The sequence below is a fragment of the Nycticebus coucang genome, chromosome 20, assembly GCF_027406575.1.
Source record: "Nycticebus coucang isolate mNycCou1 chromosome 20, mNycCou1.pri, whole genome shotgun sequence".
In the NCBI taxonomy this organism is placed as follows: domain Eukaryota; kingdom Metazoa; phylum Chordata; class Mammalia; order Primates; family Lorisidae; genus Nycticebus; species Nycticebus coucang.
In genome coordinates this window covers 48,248,041-48,263,234 of record NC_069799.1, presented here as the reverse complement: position 1 = coordinate 48,263,234, position 15,194 = coordinate 48,248,041, and the positions used below count along the sequence as shown (strand labels likewise).

General features: G+C 35.7%; 1 protein-coding gene across 14 annotated transcripts in view; it reads right to left on the bottom strand.

Annotated features, from left to right (window-relative positions):
* The window catches only part of ABI1 (abl interactor 1), a 116,197-nt gene that overhangs the window by 15,040 nt on the left and 85,963 nt on the right, over positions 1 to 15,194 (bottom strand). For 6 of the 14 annotated variants that reach the window (XM_053573149.1, XM_053573153.1, XM_053573150.1 and 3 more), the window contains exons 3-7: positions 13,440 to 13,616; positions 10,533 to 10,547; positions 9,730 to 9,830; positions 7,672 to 7,812; positions 3,947 to 4,047 (exon numbers count right to left, since the gene is read on the bottom strand). In XM_053573149.1, the coding sequence (XP_053429124.1) occupies positions 3,947 to 4,047; positions 7,672 to 7,812; positions 9,730 to 9,830; positions 10,533 to 10,547; positions 13,440 to 13,616 (535 nt within the window). Of the gene's footprint in view, positions 1 to 2,494; positions 2,576 to 3,946; positions 4,048 to 7,671; positions 7,813 to 9,729; positions 9,831 to 10,532; positions 10,548 to 13,439; positions 13,617 to 15,194 lie in introns of all 14 variants that reach the window. The other 8 variants (XM_053573151.1, XM_053573157.1, XM_053573152.1 and 5 more) reach the window with 2 other exon arrangements.

Sequence of the window (15,194 nt, the reverse complement as noted above, 5' to 3'; positions counted from 1 at the left end):
GGAATAAATGTGTATGATTTGACTGACTTGCTCTTTTTTCTTGGTATTTAAAAAAACTCATCCATGTGGATAAATAAATCAGTATGCCATTCTTTTTTGCTGCTTTATTTGTATTAAAATATACCAGATTTTCGGAGCGGTGCCTGTGGCTCAGTCGGTAAGGGCCGGCCCCATATACCGAGGGTGGCGGGTTCAAACCCGGCCCCGGCCAAACTGCAACCAAAAAATAGCCGGGCGTTGTGGCGGGTGCCTGTAGTCCCAGCTACTCGGGAGGCTGAGGCAAGAGAATCGCTTAAGCCCAGGAGTTGGAGGTTGCTGTGAGCTGTGTGAGGCCACGGCACTCTACCAAGGGCCATAAAGAGAGACTCTGTCTCTATTAAAAAAAAAAAAAAAAATACCAGATTTGTTTAACCATTCTACTGTTATTAGACATTTGGATTACGTTGAGATTTGTGCTATTATTAACACTACTTCTATGAACGTTCCTAAATATGGTTCCTGACTTTCTCTAGGACAGTGGTTCTCAAACTTCAACACTAGTAAATATATGAATTTCACCTTTCAGGCCTTGTTACAATACAGACTGCTGAGCCCCATCCTCAGTTTCTGATTGAGGTATATTGCGACCTAAGAATTTCTATTTCTAACTATTCCAAGATGCTGATGGTCTCGAGATCACTGCTTTAGGATAGCAGTTTTCAAACTTTTTGGTCTGAAGAGTTCACTATTAAAATTAGAGAACCCCAAGAATTTTTTGTTAATGAGGGTTATAGATACAATTGCCATACTAAAAATTAAAACTGATATATCTTTAAAGTCCATGAATATGCAAGTATACTTTATATAACTTCTGAAAAATTCCACTATATCATTATTAGACAATGAGAACAAATAAGGCAAATAATAAAGGTAGTTCCAACCTCAAAAACTCCATGAAAGGGTGGTGGCAATCCCCAGGAGTCCCTTAACCACATTTTGAGAACTCATGCTCTAGGGTAACTATCTAAAACCAAAACTGATAAATTGAGGGTAGGTACATGTTCATTTGCCTAGGTAACAACAAATTACTTTACAAAGCAAGCTTATTCAAATAATAAAATCTCATCAGTGATGTACTTTCCTGTTAACTGCACATCCCTACCAACATTGGACTAGTGGACTTCTACGTTTTTATCTGATGGATAAAATGTAGTATCTCATTGCAGTTTTATTTTACTATTAATTTAGGAAGAAAGCATTTTTCCACATGGACTTTCTGCCAACAATTTCTTTTATTTATTTGCTTTTTAAAAATAGAGACGGGGGGCGGTGCCTGTGGCTCAGTGAGTAGGGTGCCGGCCCCATATACAGAGGGTGGCGGGTTCAAACCCAGCCCCGGCCAAACTGCAACAAAAAAATAGCCGGGCGTTGTGGCGGGCACCTGTGATCCCAGCTGCTCAGGAGGCTGAGGCAAGAGAATCACGTAAGCCCAAGAGCTGGAGGTTGCTGTGAGCCTTGTGTCGCCATGGCACTCTACTGAGGGCATTAAAGTGAGACTCTGTCTCTACAAAAAAAAAAAAAAGAGACAGCGTATCGCAATGTTGCCAGGCTGGTCTTAAACCCCTTGTTTCAAGCAATCTTCCCACCATAGGCTCTTAAGTAGATGGGACTACAGGCTTGAACCACTGCACACAGCCTGCCAACAATGTCTATTATTAGGGGCTTCTTTACTACATCCTTTCCCCCGTTCCCTTTGTGTATATGTGCAAATGTTGTGAAAAGATGTTGTTATACAGCTTTATTTCATTTAGCCTGAAACTCAGCTCTCATTATTTGAACACCTAATTATCCATTTCTACACAGATTACTGTTACTGTGTATTTCTACACTGAAGGTTTTTTTACTGATATATAAAATATACTTAAAATTCCTTTCATGCTCAAGGTAGTTGTTCCCACTTGGGGACAATTTAAATGCATTTTATTGAGAAAACTGTTTTATGGCACTCTTAGACATCATAAAAACTGAGCTGTTATCAAACTGCTCCACAAGAAAGCCTCAGAGCAACCACACATGATTTTCCTTTCCATTTTTCATCTCCTGTCTCCACCTTCACCCTGATTCTTTGCCTGCTGTATATACCAGGGAGTTCCAAATAAGCTTCACTTCGGGTGGGGGAAGAAAAAATTATACTGCTAATTAAAAAAAAAAAAAACTTTTAACAATTACTGCTCTAAATTATCCTAGAAAAATAACAAATAAAACCCACATTAAGTTGGTTATAGACCAAGCATAGAAACATTTCATATCACAGAAAAAGCTATATGTGTTTACTGTGTAAGTTTAGAAACCTTTCACCAGAAGAAGTTAGTGTCTATGAGATTAAATACTTTGACCTTTGTATTATCACCTACAACCTAACGACTATAAAAACTAGCAATCTATTAGCTACAAAGGAGTTAACTCTGAATTACACAAAGTGAGTTCAATGGCTCCGATAGTTATGCAGTCTCACCTATCACAGTGCTCACTGGGAGAGGTGGTGGGAGAGGTGGTGCTGGTGGAGCTCCAGAAGGAGGAGGGACAGAAATGTTTTCTAATAAAATAGTTTATAATTCAGGTCAGAGTACAAGAAAGGAAAACCAAACATTCTCAAACAGCAAGAAAGTACGGCATCTTGGAAAGAAGAAAAAAAAGATACCCACAGGTAAAGCATGTACAAATGAGTAAAAATTCTAACAGATAAAAAGGCCACTGAGTTCATACTTGCAATAACTATAAAATATGCTTATTCTTACAAGTAGTTTTTTCTCTTTTTTAAAAAAATAGGATTGGATCAGATTGTATATGAAATCAGCACATTGTACCCCTTGATTGCACTGATGTACACAGCTATGATCTAACAATAAAAAAATAAATAAGTAAATTATTAAAAAAAAAAAAAAAGGCCTGGAAAGCTAAGAATTTTTCCTAACATTTTTCAGGATCACGCTTACTTTAAAAGCATATATTTTTAACACTATAGAAAGTCTCCATTTACAAAAAAATCGAGGGGCTAATTTCTTTCCAAGGATTTCTTAAGTTTTTATATACTCTAAAAAGTAAAACTTTTCCTATTATATTTCACTAAAACGCGTTTTGAGTATCATACATAAATGTAGTAAAACACCAGAGTTGAGAAACTAGCCTAAAGGCAATACCAAAACTCTTTGAAATGTAATTCCCCTTTATAGATACTGATTCTTTGGTTGGAGTATCATACAATATTGGTTTGCTCTTGAAATAATAAAGTCATTCTTGATTAAGTGCTCAGGCAAATACAAGCGGCCCTCCGTAACCCTGGATTCCACATCTCTGGAATCAACCAAGTGGGGATTGAATATATCAGGGGAAAAAAATGGGTGGTTACTTCTATTCTGACTTATTTTTCTTTTTGTCATTAATCTCTAAAAAACACAGTATGAACGACAATTTACATTAGCATTTACATAGTATTGGGTAACGTAAGTAATCTAGAGATGATTTTAAAGTACACAGAAGGATGTGCATAGGTTATAAACAAGTACTACTATTTTTAGCATCCTCAGATTTTGGTATCCACTGGGGGATCCTAGAACCAGTCCCTTGTGGGTACTGAGGGATGACTGTAAAATGACCAAAAAGTTATTTACCAAAAGCTAATTAATATGTACTATATACAAAGAGAAACAGCTGGTTAAATCCTAAAGACTTTGTAAAAACCAATCTAAAAATATGCTAAATTTGTTATTAGCCTTTAAGCAATAAGCAAACATTTAATAATTTTATACAATATGACTAAACTATTTCAGCCTTCCATAACAAAGCTTATAAATATTATTGTATTAAACATCGATTAATAACAACATACACCCCACAGAAGCATAAATGTATTCATGACCTACGTGTATATGACTTAATAAAAGGGGAAAAAAGTATAACAACATACCTGGCCCAATGGTGGGTGGTGAAGGTGTAGGCACAGCAATGGGAATGCCAATACTACTGCTTCCGCTGTTTTCTCGACTTCCACTTCCTCCACTGCTCCCACTGCAAAGAAAAGAAAAAGCTAAAAAAGCAATTCTAGAGATTCAAAACAAAATTACAATGATCAACCTAAGGCCACTAAATAGTCCTCAGTATGCACAAGGGATTGGTTCTTGGACCCCTGGACCAAATCCACGGATGCTCGAGTCCTGCAGTCGGCCTTGCAGAACCCACAGAACAAAAGGCTGGTCCTCAGTATACACAGGTTTCACATCCTGAAAACACTGTATTTTCGACTCACAATAGGATGAATCTATGAACGTGAAATCTATGGGTATGGAAACCATGGATAAGGGCTAACTACAAACTACACATATATATTTGGGGGGGGGGCGCAAGAAAATTTTAAACTATTCATTATAAATCTTAACCCTACTACTTGAAGTGGTTCTTGTACTTGTACTTCTTGTACACTCTACTTCCCGACCTGTCTGAAACCAATATAATGATTAACATAGTACTCAGAACCTATCTATTTAGAATTTCTTGAGCAACAGTATCTTACAGTATAGTAAGTCAACAAGTATTTATTCAAAACCTCTTATGAAGAGCGGTGAACAATGCAGACATGAACCACACCGTCATGGAGCTCACAGACAGGCATGGGAAAACAGACATTAAAAATTGGGCAATGGGGTGGCACCTGTAGTTCAGTGGGTAGGGTGCTGCTGGCCACATACACAGAGGCCGGCGGGTTCAAACCAGGCCCGGGCCAGCTAAAACAACAATGACAACTGCAACAACAACAAAAAATAGCCAGGTGTTGTGGCGGGTGCTTGTAGCCCCATCTACTTGGGAGGCTGAGAATCACTTAACCCCTAGAGTTAGAGGTTGCTGTGAACTGAGAAGCCATGGTACTCTATCCAGAGTGACAGCTGAGACAGAAAAAAAGAAAAGAAAAGAAAAGAAAAAATAGGGCAATGGATACCACAAAGGGGAGTGTACAAGAAGCTATGAAAGTCAATAAAAAGGTAATCAATTTGACTCAGAAATTATATGAAAACTTCCACTCATCTCAAAGAAAGGTGATAAAACCGGGAAATTTTCTGTACAATGAACAAAGCAACAAAAACGATGCTATTAAAGTTTCAGTGTAGCATTCTAATAAACTCTAACCAACTCCCCAGTATTCTACTTTTTGACTATATGGACGCACTGTCCTTTTAGCTGTAAAACCTGGCACTCTCTAGTTGTTTTTAGAAAGGTATATGATCGGGCGGCGCCTGTGGCTCAGTGAGTAGGGCACCGGCCCCATATGCCGAGGGTGGCGGGTTCAAACCCAGCCCTGGCCAAAACTGCAACAACAACAAAAAAAAAAAAAATAGCCGGGCGTTGTGGCGGGCGCCTGTAGTCCCAGCTACTCGGGAGGCTGAGGCAAGAGAATCGCGTAAGCCCAGGAGTTGGAGGTTGCTGTGAGCTGTGTGAGGCCACGGCACTCTACCGAGGGCCATAAAGTGAGACTCTGTCTCTTATTAAAAAAAAAAAAAAAGAAAGAAAGGTATATGATCTTGTACTATCCAGGTGTTTTTAGTAATGTTTGCATACATGTACATCAGACAGTTTATACATATGAAATCAGACAATTTAAGTTCTCAAACTCATCCTAGAAAAAGTGCTTCTGCCTCTCTGCTGAATATCACTAGTCACCTTAGAAGTACTCTGCTTGGGAAGCTATGCACTGAAACCAGCACCTAAGACCACTGTTTCAAAGCAATTTTGAAACTCTTTTTCTGGAATGGCTATCAGAACTGTCCTTGTACAAGGTCTGACAATTGAGTTTGTGAACTCATCCCAAGGAAAGGTGCTTTGAAGGGTAGTCTAGGCGCTCATGTAGGTACATAGTTTCTCAAGGGGAGTACTCACAGGTAACTATAGTGATATTCAGCAACGAGGTATGTAGCACTGTTTCTAGGATAAATTTGCATACTCAATTGTCGAACCTGATACATATGTGCATATTATTTCATAACATATTAAAATTATATGAAATTTAAATTTGAGTGCCATAAATAGTTTTACTGGAACACAGCCTTGTTCATTCATTTACGTATTGTCTATGTCTGCTTTTGTGCTATAATGACAGAACTGAGTAACTGCTACAGAAACCATATGGCCCACAAATCCTCAAATAATGACAATCTGTCCCTTTATAGAAAAGTTTATCTCTGCTCTAATATAATAAGCTCCCCCCCAAGAAACAACCACACCTTATTGGTATATGCCCAGTGTCTAATGAAATTAACTCTTAATAACCAGCTGTTGAATTATTAAACTATTGCTACCACTAATATGGAGTAAAACCACACTTTCATCTAATAATTTAATAACATAAAAGGAGAAAAATTGTGGACCCTTATTGAACTTGAGCTGATATAGCATCTGCAGATATCAACTTAACAATTTATTTACTAACAGTAGCAATAGCATTAAATATCAACTACCCAGCACCTCACAGCTTGACAGACCCTATTTAAATCCTCAAAAATAATTTTGCTAAATTATCTTTAATTTACCAACCTGAAAGTCAAGGCTTGAGCAAGGTTCTTTGCTCAAGTTCTTGAGAGATAAAATTGAAGAAAAAATAAGTTAATTTATGTAATAAACTTACCTGACTTTATAAAAGCACTCAAAAACTAAACCAGCTACTTTTGGGAAGAAGAAAGTAGAGGTAATAATTGAGAAAGAGGATGGGAGGGACTTATGAGTTGCTAGTAATGTTACATTTACTGACCTTGGAAATGGTTACATAAATCTGAGTGTTGTCTATCAAGCTGTATATACTTAAAGCACGCACTTTTCTGAATATATGTTATGTTGCATATAAAGTTTTTAAAAACTCCACCTGGTATTTGATTTTTAGAGCATTTAAAAATAATGTATGTAGGGGCAGTGCTTGTGGCTCAAGGCGCAGGGTGCTGGTCCCATGTACCGGAGGTGGCAGGTTCAGGCCCGGCCTTGGCCAAAACAGCAAAAAAAAAAAAAAAAGAAAAAATAAACGACTACTTTAAAAAAAAAAAATAATAATAATAATATATGTAACAACATATTCTAGTGTATTGACTAAAATTATTCTGCAGATTTAAGCTAAATCTTCTATCTTCTAATCTCTTAAAGTTCAAATTATGCTGTATAATTTTAATGATATCTAACCTTTTCTCCAAAAATATTTAAAAGTGGTTGTTTTACCCTTTTTTAAAGCACCGTTTAAAAAAAATTCTTTTGGGCAGTGGCTGTGGCTCAGGAAGTGGGGCATGGGTCCCATATATACTGGAGGTGACGGGTTCAAATCCAGCCCTGGCCAAAAACTGCAACAACAACAGCAACCAAAAAATAAATAAATAAAATAAGCTTAAAAAAAAAATTTTCACCTTGAATCAAATATGTTTGTATTTCTGTCAAAAGGGGGAAATATTAACAATCCATTAATAGTATAAATATTTAAAGATATTTAACAAACCTCAAACAACAGAAGTATGGCACAAATTTACAGTTAACATATAATATTATTAGCCCCCACTTTTACATTTGATATTGGCATTAGGGTAGTACTTCAGCACCTCTGTAGGAGATTGTCACCAGTCAATAACACCCACTCTCGAATGTTCAAATGTTCAACCGAAGATTTACCTGTGTGTCCTTGGTCTCTGATTTAAAGAAGCTGTCCTGCCTGGACTATGCTGACTTCCAAGCCTAGCAGGACTTGTCATGTAGTCATTAGGAACTGTTGGGGGTTTAACAGGTTCTAGGGTTTTATATGGAGTATTCCGTCTAAAGAAACAAAGAAGAAAAAGGAATAATGATAAGAAAGATAAAAGAATATCCCTCCCCCCAAATTTGTGACTGTCCTTTTGTGAGCAAGTATAACAGTATTTTTTTTGAAAAAATATGTTTAAATTTAAAAAAAAATTCCAAATCAGGTATATGAATTTAATTACTTTAACACAAAAACTAAGATGTGTTACCTTTTCTTGGGAAAACCATGAGAAAGGGTAACTTCGAGTTCTACGCTTATTTCTAAAAATAATGGCTATAATTTTTTAAATGTTTAATATCAAACTTTGAAATGTACATTAAATAGGGAGCTAAATTTATTCCTTCTTCATAGGGAAATAAATGAAGTATATTCTTATCCTAGATGTAATGCCATTATCTTCTCAATAAATGGTTATTTTTCTGTTTAATAATTTCATTTTTTTCCAAAGGCAGAGGATTTAAAGAATGAAAATGGAAACTAAGATCCTCTAAAAAAATTGATTTGTTCTACAATCCCTCCACAAAAAAAAAACAAGAAATCCTGCACTAAGATGAATAATCTTAAAAGAAATATAGAAAAGTATTCAATAGACAGTGTTCAATAGCTGTACTTTGAGAAATGGGAAGCAGCAGCCACCTGCTTTTTCTACTTCTCTACTTGACCTTCCCATAAAGCTACTCTAGTATGAAAGGGTCTAAGACTACCAGCAGAAGCAGAGTTAGAAGTACTCAGGCAGACAGTCTCTATGTTGGGAAGGCATGGTGACTCACGCCTATAATCCTGGTACTCTGGGAGGCTGAGGTGAGAGGATCACTTGACCTCAGTAGTTCAAGATCAGCCTGACCAAGAGTGAGATCCCATCTCTACTAAAATACAAAAAATTAAAAGCCTGTTGCATGCACTTGTAGTCCCAGCTACTCAGGAGGCTGAGAAAGGAGGATCACTTGAGCCCAGGAATTTGAGGTTGCTATGAGCTAGGCTGACATCAGGGCACACTGGCCTGGGCAAGAGAATGAGGCTTTGTTCCCCTTCCCCCCCGCTCCCCAAAAAAAGAGTCTCTAAGGCTTAGGTGCCAAGTAATAGGAGAAAACAGAAAAGCCGCAGGTTACTACACAAAGCAGACCACTTATTCAAAGTTCTGTAATATAAATATGTAAATACCTGTGAAGATGACACAGGAAAGTGATTCCCAATGCTGGGAGCCACTTGAAGTCCAAGTGCGTCTTTGGCTTTGTGCAAGAAAGAATTCAGGAGTGAGCCAATAGTATAAAGTGAAAGCAAGAATTATTCAGAACTATACTAAGTTTACTCGTCAGCCAGAACAGAAGCAAGTTCTCCCGGCAGAAGAGAACCAGCCCCCAGTTCCTGTTGCCTTTCTAGTTAAGCCATGGGCTAAACAAGAGGAGGAATATTCATGAAAGGGGTGGTGTTCCTCCACTATCTTGGTTCTAACCATCTGGAACTTGCCCAGCCTCTATCCAATTTTGATCAGGGTATTTGAAACTCTGTTTAGAGACTTCCAGACTCAGTGAGGAATGCCCAAAGCAATGTCCAAGGCAATCTCTATGCAGCAATGTCCAAGGCAATCCCTGTGGCAATGTCTGAAGTTCCTAATCTCAAAGCCATCATACAGAATCCTCTAGTCATTCCATCTGAAACTTAACTCAGATTTGTAGTTTAAAAAAATAATAAGACAAAAAATAAATAATCCCATTTACACATATACAAATGTTTTCTCGAATGGACGTCTACAGAGACAATATGCAGATTCATTTTTTATTCTATTCAGGAAACTAAGAGTTAAACTGAATTTATAGAAGGTAATGTCACATAGAGAGGGTCCCAGGGCAGGGATCCACACATTTTCTTCAGTCAAAGAAGTATCTTTCCGGAAACATGTATTCTTTCTTAAAATGTAGCTGAATTCTTACCCCAATGTTCCCCGGCCTGACATAGGAGGACTTGGCGGTTTCTGAGTGGGAGGATTTGTTCTCGACAGTGTGCCAGTTCTCGCAGGCTGGTTATTTCCATGCTAAAATGTGGAAAGAAATGCTTTTATTTTTACATCAAATTGTTCTCTTAGTGTTTTAACACCATGTATTATTATTTTTTTAATATCAGAATGTGAAGTAAGGATTCCCAGACAGTTTTAATAAAGACTTTGGTACCACATTTTAAAAAGTCAAGGAACCACTCGCACTTACTTTTCCCTATTATTTTGTGCCATTCACATCAATTTATGGCAAAACACAGGTGAGATTATTGGATTTTGTACATTATTTTGTTCATATTCATGGAGATCAAAATTATCTGCCAACATTGGGTTTCCTAGAATTTTTCAAATGTGTGCATAAATATAAACTATAGACCTCACTGTCAATTTGCTAAGATATCCATCTTTATCCTAACATTTCAGTAACAAAGTCACACATGATGTCTGGGAAACCTACTAATTGTAAGTCAATGAAAGCAAGGCAACTATCAAAAAATGAGCAAAGCAATAATGTTAGCAAATTAAGTTCCTATATAAATGCAGGTGTCAATATATCTTTGATATATTAACACAGCCAAGTTAAATGTTGCTTATTTGAACTGAATTTGAGTATATTTAATCTATGTAAATCCTACAGGAAAAAAGCAGACAGACATAAGAAGAGTTTTCACATTTTAGTGGCTCTGCAGCCTCCATCAATATAGAGGGAATACTGTGGATCAAATAAGTAATATCTCTTACCTTGGCTTTTAGCCACTTTACGTTGGCAAAAAAAGGGGGGAAAAGGTAGAAATTAATGCTAGATAAGTTATATCTGATAGGACAGATTAACATTTACAGTTATTCAATTCATGTTAACAAGTTTTTATCCAGCCACATTTCAAATATTTTGTAAAGAAAAAGATATCCATAAGTACTGGGGAAATATTCATGTGTTTCATGTATTTTTCTAAAGAAAGGTATTCATAAGGAAACCACCACTTAATTACATCAATCTCATATAGGCCCAGTGACTTTTTAGGTCACTATTTTTCCTATGTAACTAATCCAACTGAATCTTGGGTGATTAAGAAAAATAAAGCTTTGATCTAAATACAAACACCATAACACATTAGATATAAAGAAAGCTATTTTAACACATCAGTGTACAACAACTAAGACTGTACTGGATAATGAATGCTCCAGTATTCATTACTTGAAAGGTAGTACAGTATTTTTAAAAGTGATAAACAGTAAATGTTAAAATTCAAAATTACAGGTTGCCTCTAAACTCACAAAAAGACCTAGCATGTTGGTATTTAAAAACAAAATTATCACGCACCGTAATAGCTTAGCCAAATTCAAACAAAGGAATAAAAAACAGGGTCTGGAAAATTTTCTCATTTCTAGCTTATGAATTCAAATCTTGAGAAGGCCAACACTAGTAGGAAGTTATAGATAACTTTAGCTCTAAGTTTGCTCCTGAACCCATTTAGTCAAAATTCAAAATTAAAGAAAAGCTACTTTGATCCTAAAGGCCCCTTCTATGAAATACGACTAGCCTACCTACATGAAACAATGAGTATAGTCCTAAAGCATCACTACTCCGGTTTCCAGTCTAAGTTTTGATAAATTTCAAGGTTTCTAAGTTCTTTTCTTACCACCAGCCATTCTTAATAAGTGTCTACCATTTTTCAGGTGACTACGAAGGCAGTATTAAAGGAAATCATCCAAAGAAGGAATTTACATTCTCTTGAATACATTCCCATTTATAAAAATTGTGTCAGAAATGTGGCATTCTTTAATGTACGTTTAAAATGACGTTACTCACTTTAATCCAGAAACAACATCTGGAACTCTACCTAACCACTACATTTCACCCTGGATTTAAAAAATGAAATTTGAGAAACATTATTAGGATCCTTGAAGAGTAAATAAAATATAGTACATATGATCATTTTATATGTATATACTTATTCCAGTATGTGCACCTACTAATACACATTTTATAATGTATATACATTATAATACACTGTATGTTCTGTTTACACTTCTCACTTATACATATATGATGAAATAGATAAATTTTCTCACCCAAAACTTGCCTGTAAAATTTGGATTCATCTTTTACTCAGACAAGTACTATCTTAAATTGTTAAGCACAATTATTAGTGGAGGGATGAGATAATGAAGGATATTCACTAAGGTAATGGCAGTGTTTTTTAAATGATTTTTGTATTGCTTCAAAAGGAAAAAAATGAAAATAAGGCAAGAGGAAGATGTAAGCATGTGAGTGTAAATGTGGGTGGACATATATACAGATGCATATATACGCATGTATATATGCTGTGTGTATATATATTTATATATGTATACGTATGCATATGTGGTGTGTGTATATTTTATATATATTTATATGTATGGATATGCACACGTGTGGTGTGTATGTATATTTTATATATATATTTTTATGCATGCATATGTGGTGTGTGTGTGTGTAGCCCCAAGATGGAAAATAACAGAAGACATTTTCCCAAACTCTCAAAACACAAATCCTACAGCTCAATCCAGTCTGAAATACTTTAAATTAAAATTAAATTTAAACTCTTATACAACCCTAATCATACCCCTGGACAAAATACAACAAACAAGTTGTCTCCTCTATATTTCTAGTATTTCAACTTTATATATAACTTCCAGGCATGAAAGTGGAAAAGAGATTCCAGTCTGAAAAAAGAGCTGAATAAAGGTCAATGTTATCAGCTAAGCTCCTCTCTCAACCAGGAAGCCCAGAAAATCTAGACTCCAACAGATAGAGCAAGAGTACCAGTCAGATCAGTCAGGTAGAAAAACTTCATAGTTCTAGCTTGCTCCTTTAATACTGTTAGAAAATATTCTGAAGGCCAGAAACAAAATCAAATAATGATTGATTATTGAAAAACGAGTGCCACATTTCAAAGGAACAATTTATCCAGAACATAGATGGCTAAAGAATTTAGGTCGTTCCAAAGGCTTGAAAAATGACCCATGACTATGAAAAAGTTGATAGAATACAGGTATCTTTCAAGATGAGCCAATTCTGCCGTGCTTAGAAACAGACACAGGCAACAAATTCTCTCTCTCTCTGAAAAGCCTGTGGGATTTCTTTTTTATTTGGGTAGGTATTTATTTACACAGAAAAAAATTACATGCAATTTTCATATTTTATAAATTGCTACAATTGCATACATATATGTGCATACACACACAGGTATAAAAACATATGCACATATTTAGGAATAAAAAGATAAGACTATTTATAAATTATCTTCTAGACCAATTCTGGAAAGAACATAGATTTTTTTTTTTTTTAATCCAGTAGTAAAATCAAGACATGGCATTCACAACACAAATTTATAATACAAGTCTAGGGTTTAAATGGTTTATTTAATAAATAGCTATTTCAAATATTAATAACTTTTTGAATACAGCCTATTCTGCAGGTAAAATTCTGCCCTAAGCTTAGTAAATACATAACTAATATTAAACGTTTTATGAAAATTACAATGCTACTAAGTTTAAAGAAAATCTATTAACTAAGAAAATTATCTTCATCACCTTGTATTTCCTATCTAAAATATTTGTTGGCCTTGCAAATTAGTTCAAGTTAATGTAAGATAAAATATTTACCTTCACACCATGGCCCACATCATCCAGAACTGTGTAGTCAATAGGTTTCCGAATATACCTTACAGGGCGTTCCATATTTGCAGGTGCTATGATTTTGTGAGTTCTTGATGTATTCTTATTTGTTGTCAAAATACCAATTTCTCTTCGAGCCACTTTCTCTTTATGAATATCCACAGTCTGTATTTTAAATTTGGAAAAAAAAAAAAACAAACCAAGAAATTTGACATAATAAATTATATATATGAGGATCATATACTGTATAATGGATCATAGAACTGTATTAAATGTCTATTTTTTAGTGAATACCTTATCTTTCTCTTTCAAATTAAGCAATTATACAAAGCTAAAAGCAGGAAATATTTAAAAGTGATTTAAAAAAGAGCACCAAATACTTTAATCAATTCAATTCTAAAATAATTCTCAAGCAAAGCAGGGGTTTGTTTTTCCCCGCCTAAAGACCTGGGTATGTGTAGAAAGAGTGAAGTGTCCTGCTCCAAGTAGCTTACACTTTATTTAATCGGGATTAAAAAAAAAAGAAAAAGAAAAAATTTAAAAATAAGTAATTTATAATACAATGAGGTTAGTGCTGTGTTAACACATGCACGGTTTATTTGAAATTACTATAAAGGTGCTGAGAGCAAAACATCTAAGTAGGCTGAAAGGATTTACAGAATAGGTGGGCTTTAAAGAATGAAAAGGAGTGTAAGAGGCAGATATGAAAATTACCTTAAAGTCAGAAAGAACAACATGCTACAGACAAAAGTACAAGAGAAAACATGATATAAGCAGAAGTTATAAACTGTCAACTGTCAACAAGCAACCTAGAAATTTGTTTGGTACAGCCTACCTAGCCTACCTATGAGACTTTTTGTAAAAATATTTTTTACTTGTCACCATTTAAAAACTGGATGGTAGTCATCACATGAGAAATAATTACTCAATAACTTAAAACTTTGTCCTAATAAATAATGTGCAACCAATGACAAACTTAAATTCTCAGCCTGAGAAGGAGTGAATCTACTACAAAAAATAGAAAAATTAGCCAGGCATTGTGGTGGATTACTGTAGTTCCAGCTACTCAGGAAGCTGAAGCAGGAGGATCACTTGAACCCAGGAGTTTGAGGTTGCTGTGAACTAGGCTGACACCAGGTCACTCTAGCCAGTGCAACAAAGTGAAACACTTTCTCAAAAAAATACTATTGCAATTGGGTGCCATGGCTTAACATTTGTAATCATAGCACTTTGGAAGGCCAACTTGAAGCAAGGAATTTGAGGCTGCAGTGAGCTATGATGATGCCACTGAACTCTCCAGGACAACAAAAGTGAGACTCTTTCTCAAAAATTTTAAAAATGCTATCACAACCCAAAACAAACTGGAAAGAAACACCTCTCTATACTTGTCTAGCATTTCTGTAAGTTCTAAGAAAGATGTATTTTCTTTGTTCTAGATCAGCAGTTCTCAACCTGTGGGTCGCGAACCACAGGAACTGTATTAAAGGCTCATGGCATTAGGAAGGTTGAGAACCACTGTTCTAGATGTTTATGTAAATAACCTTAAAAAATACAGCATTTCCTCAGAAAGCAAAGGGCAAATCTGTTTACTGCCCAGTATAATAAAGATAACATAACCCTCCAATAAAGGTCAAAAAGGTTTTCTGTCAACTTATATAAAAGATCCGGTCCTGTAAGTTGGGAGTCCCTTTCCTCTAATGTACCAAATGTGTATGCAGGCATCACCTGCTTCTCTCTGCAAGT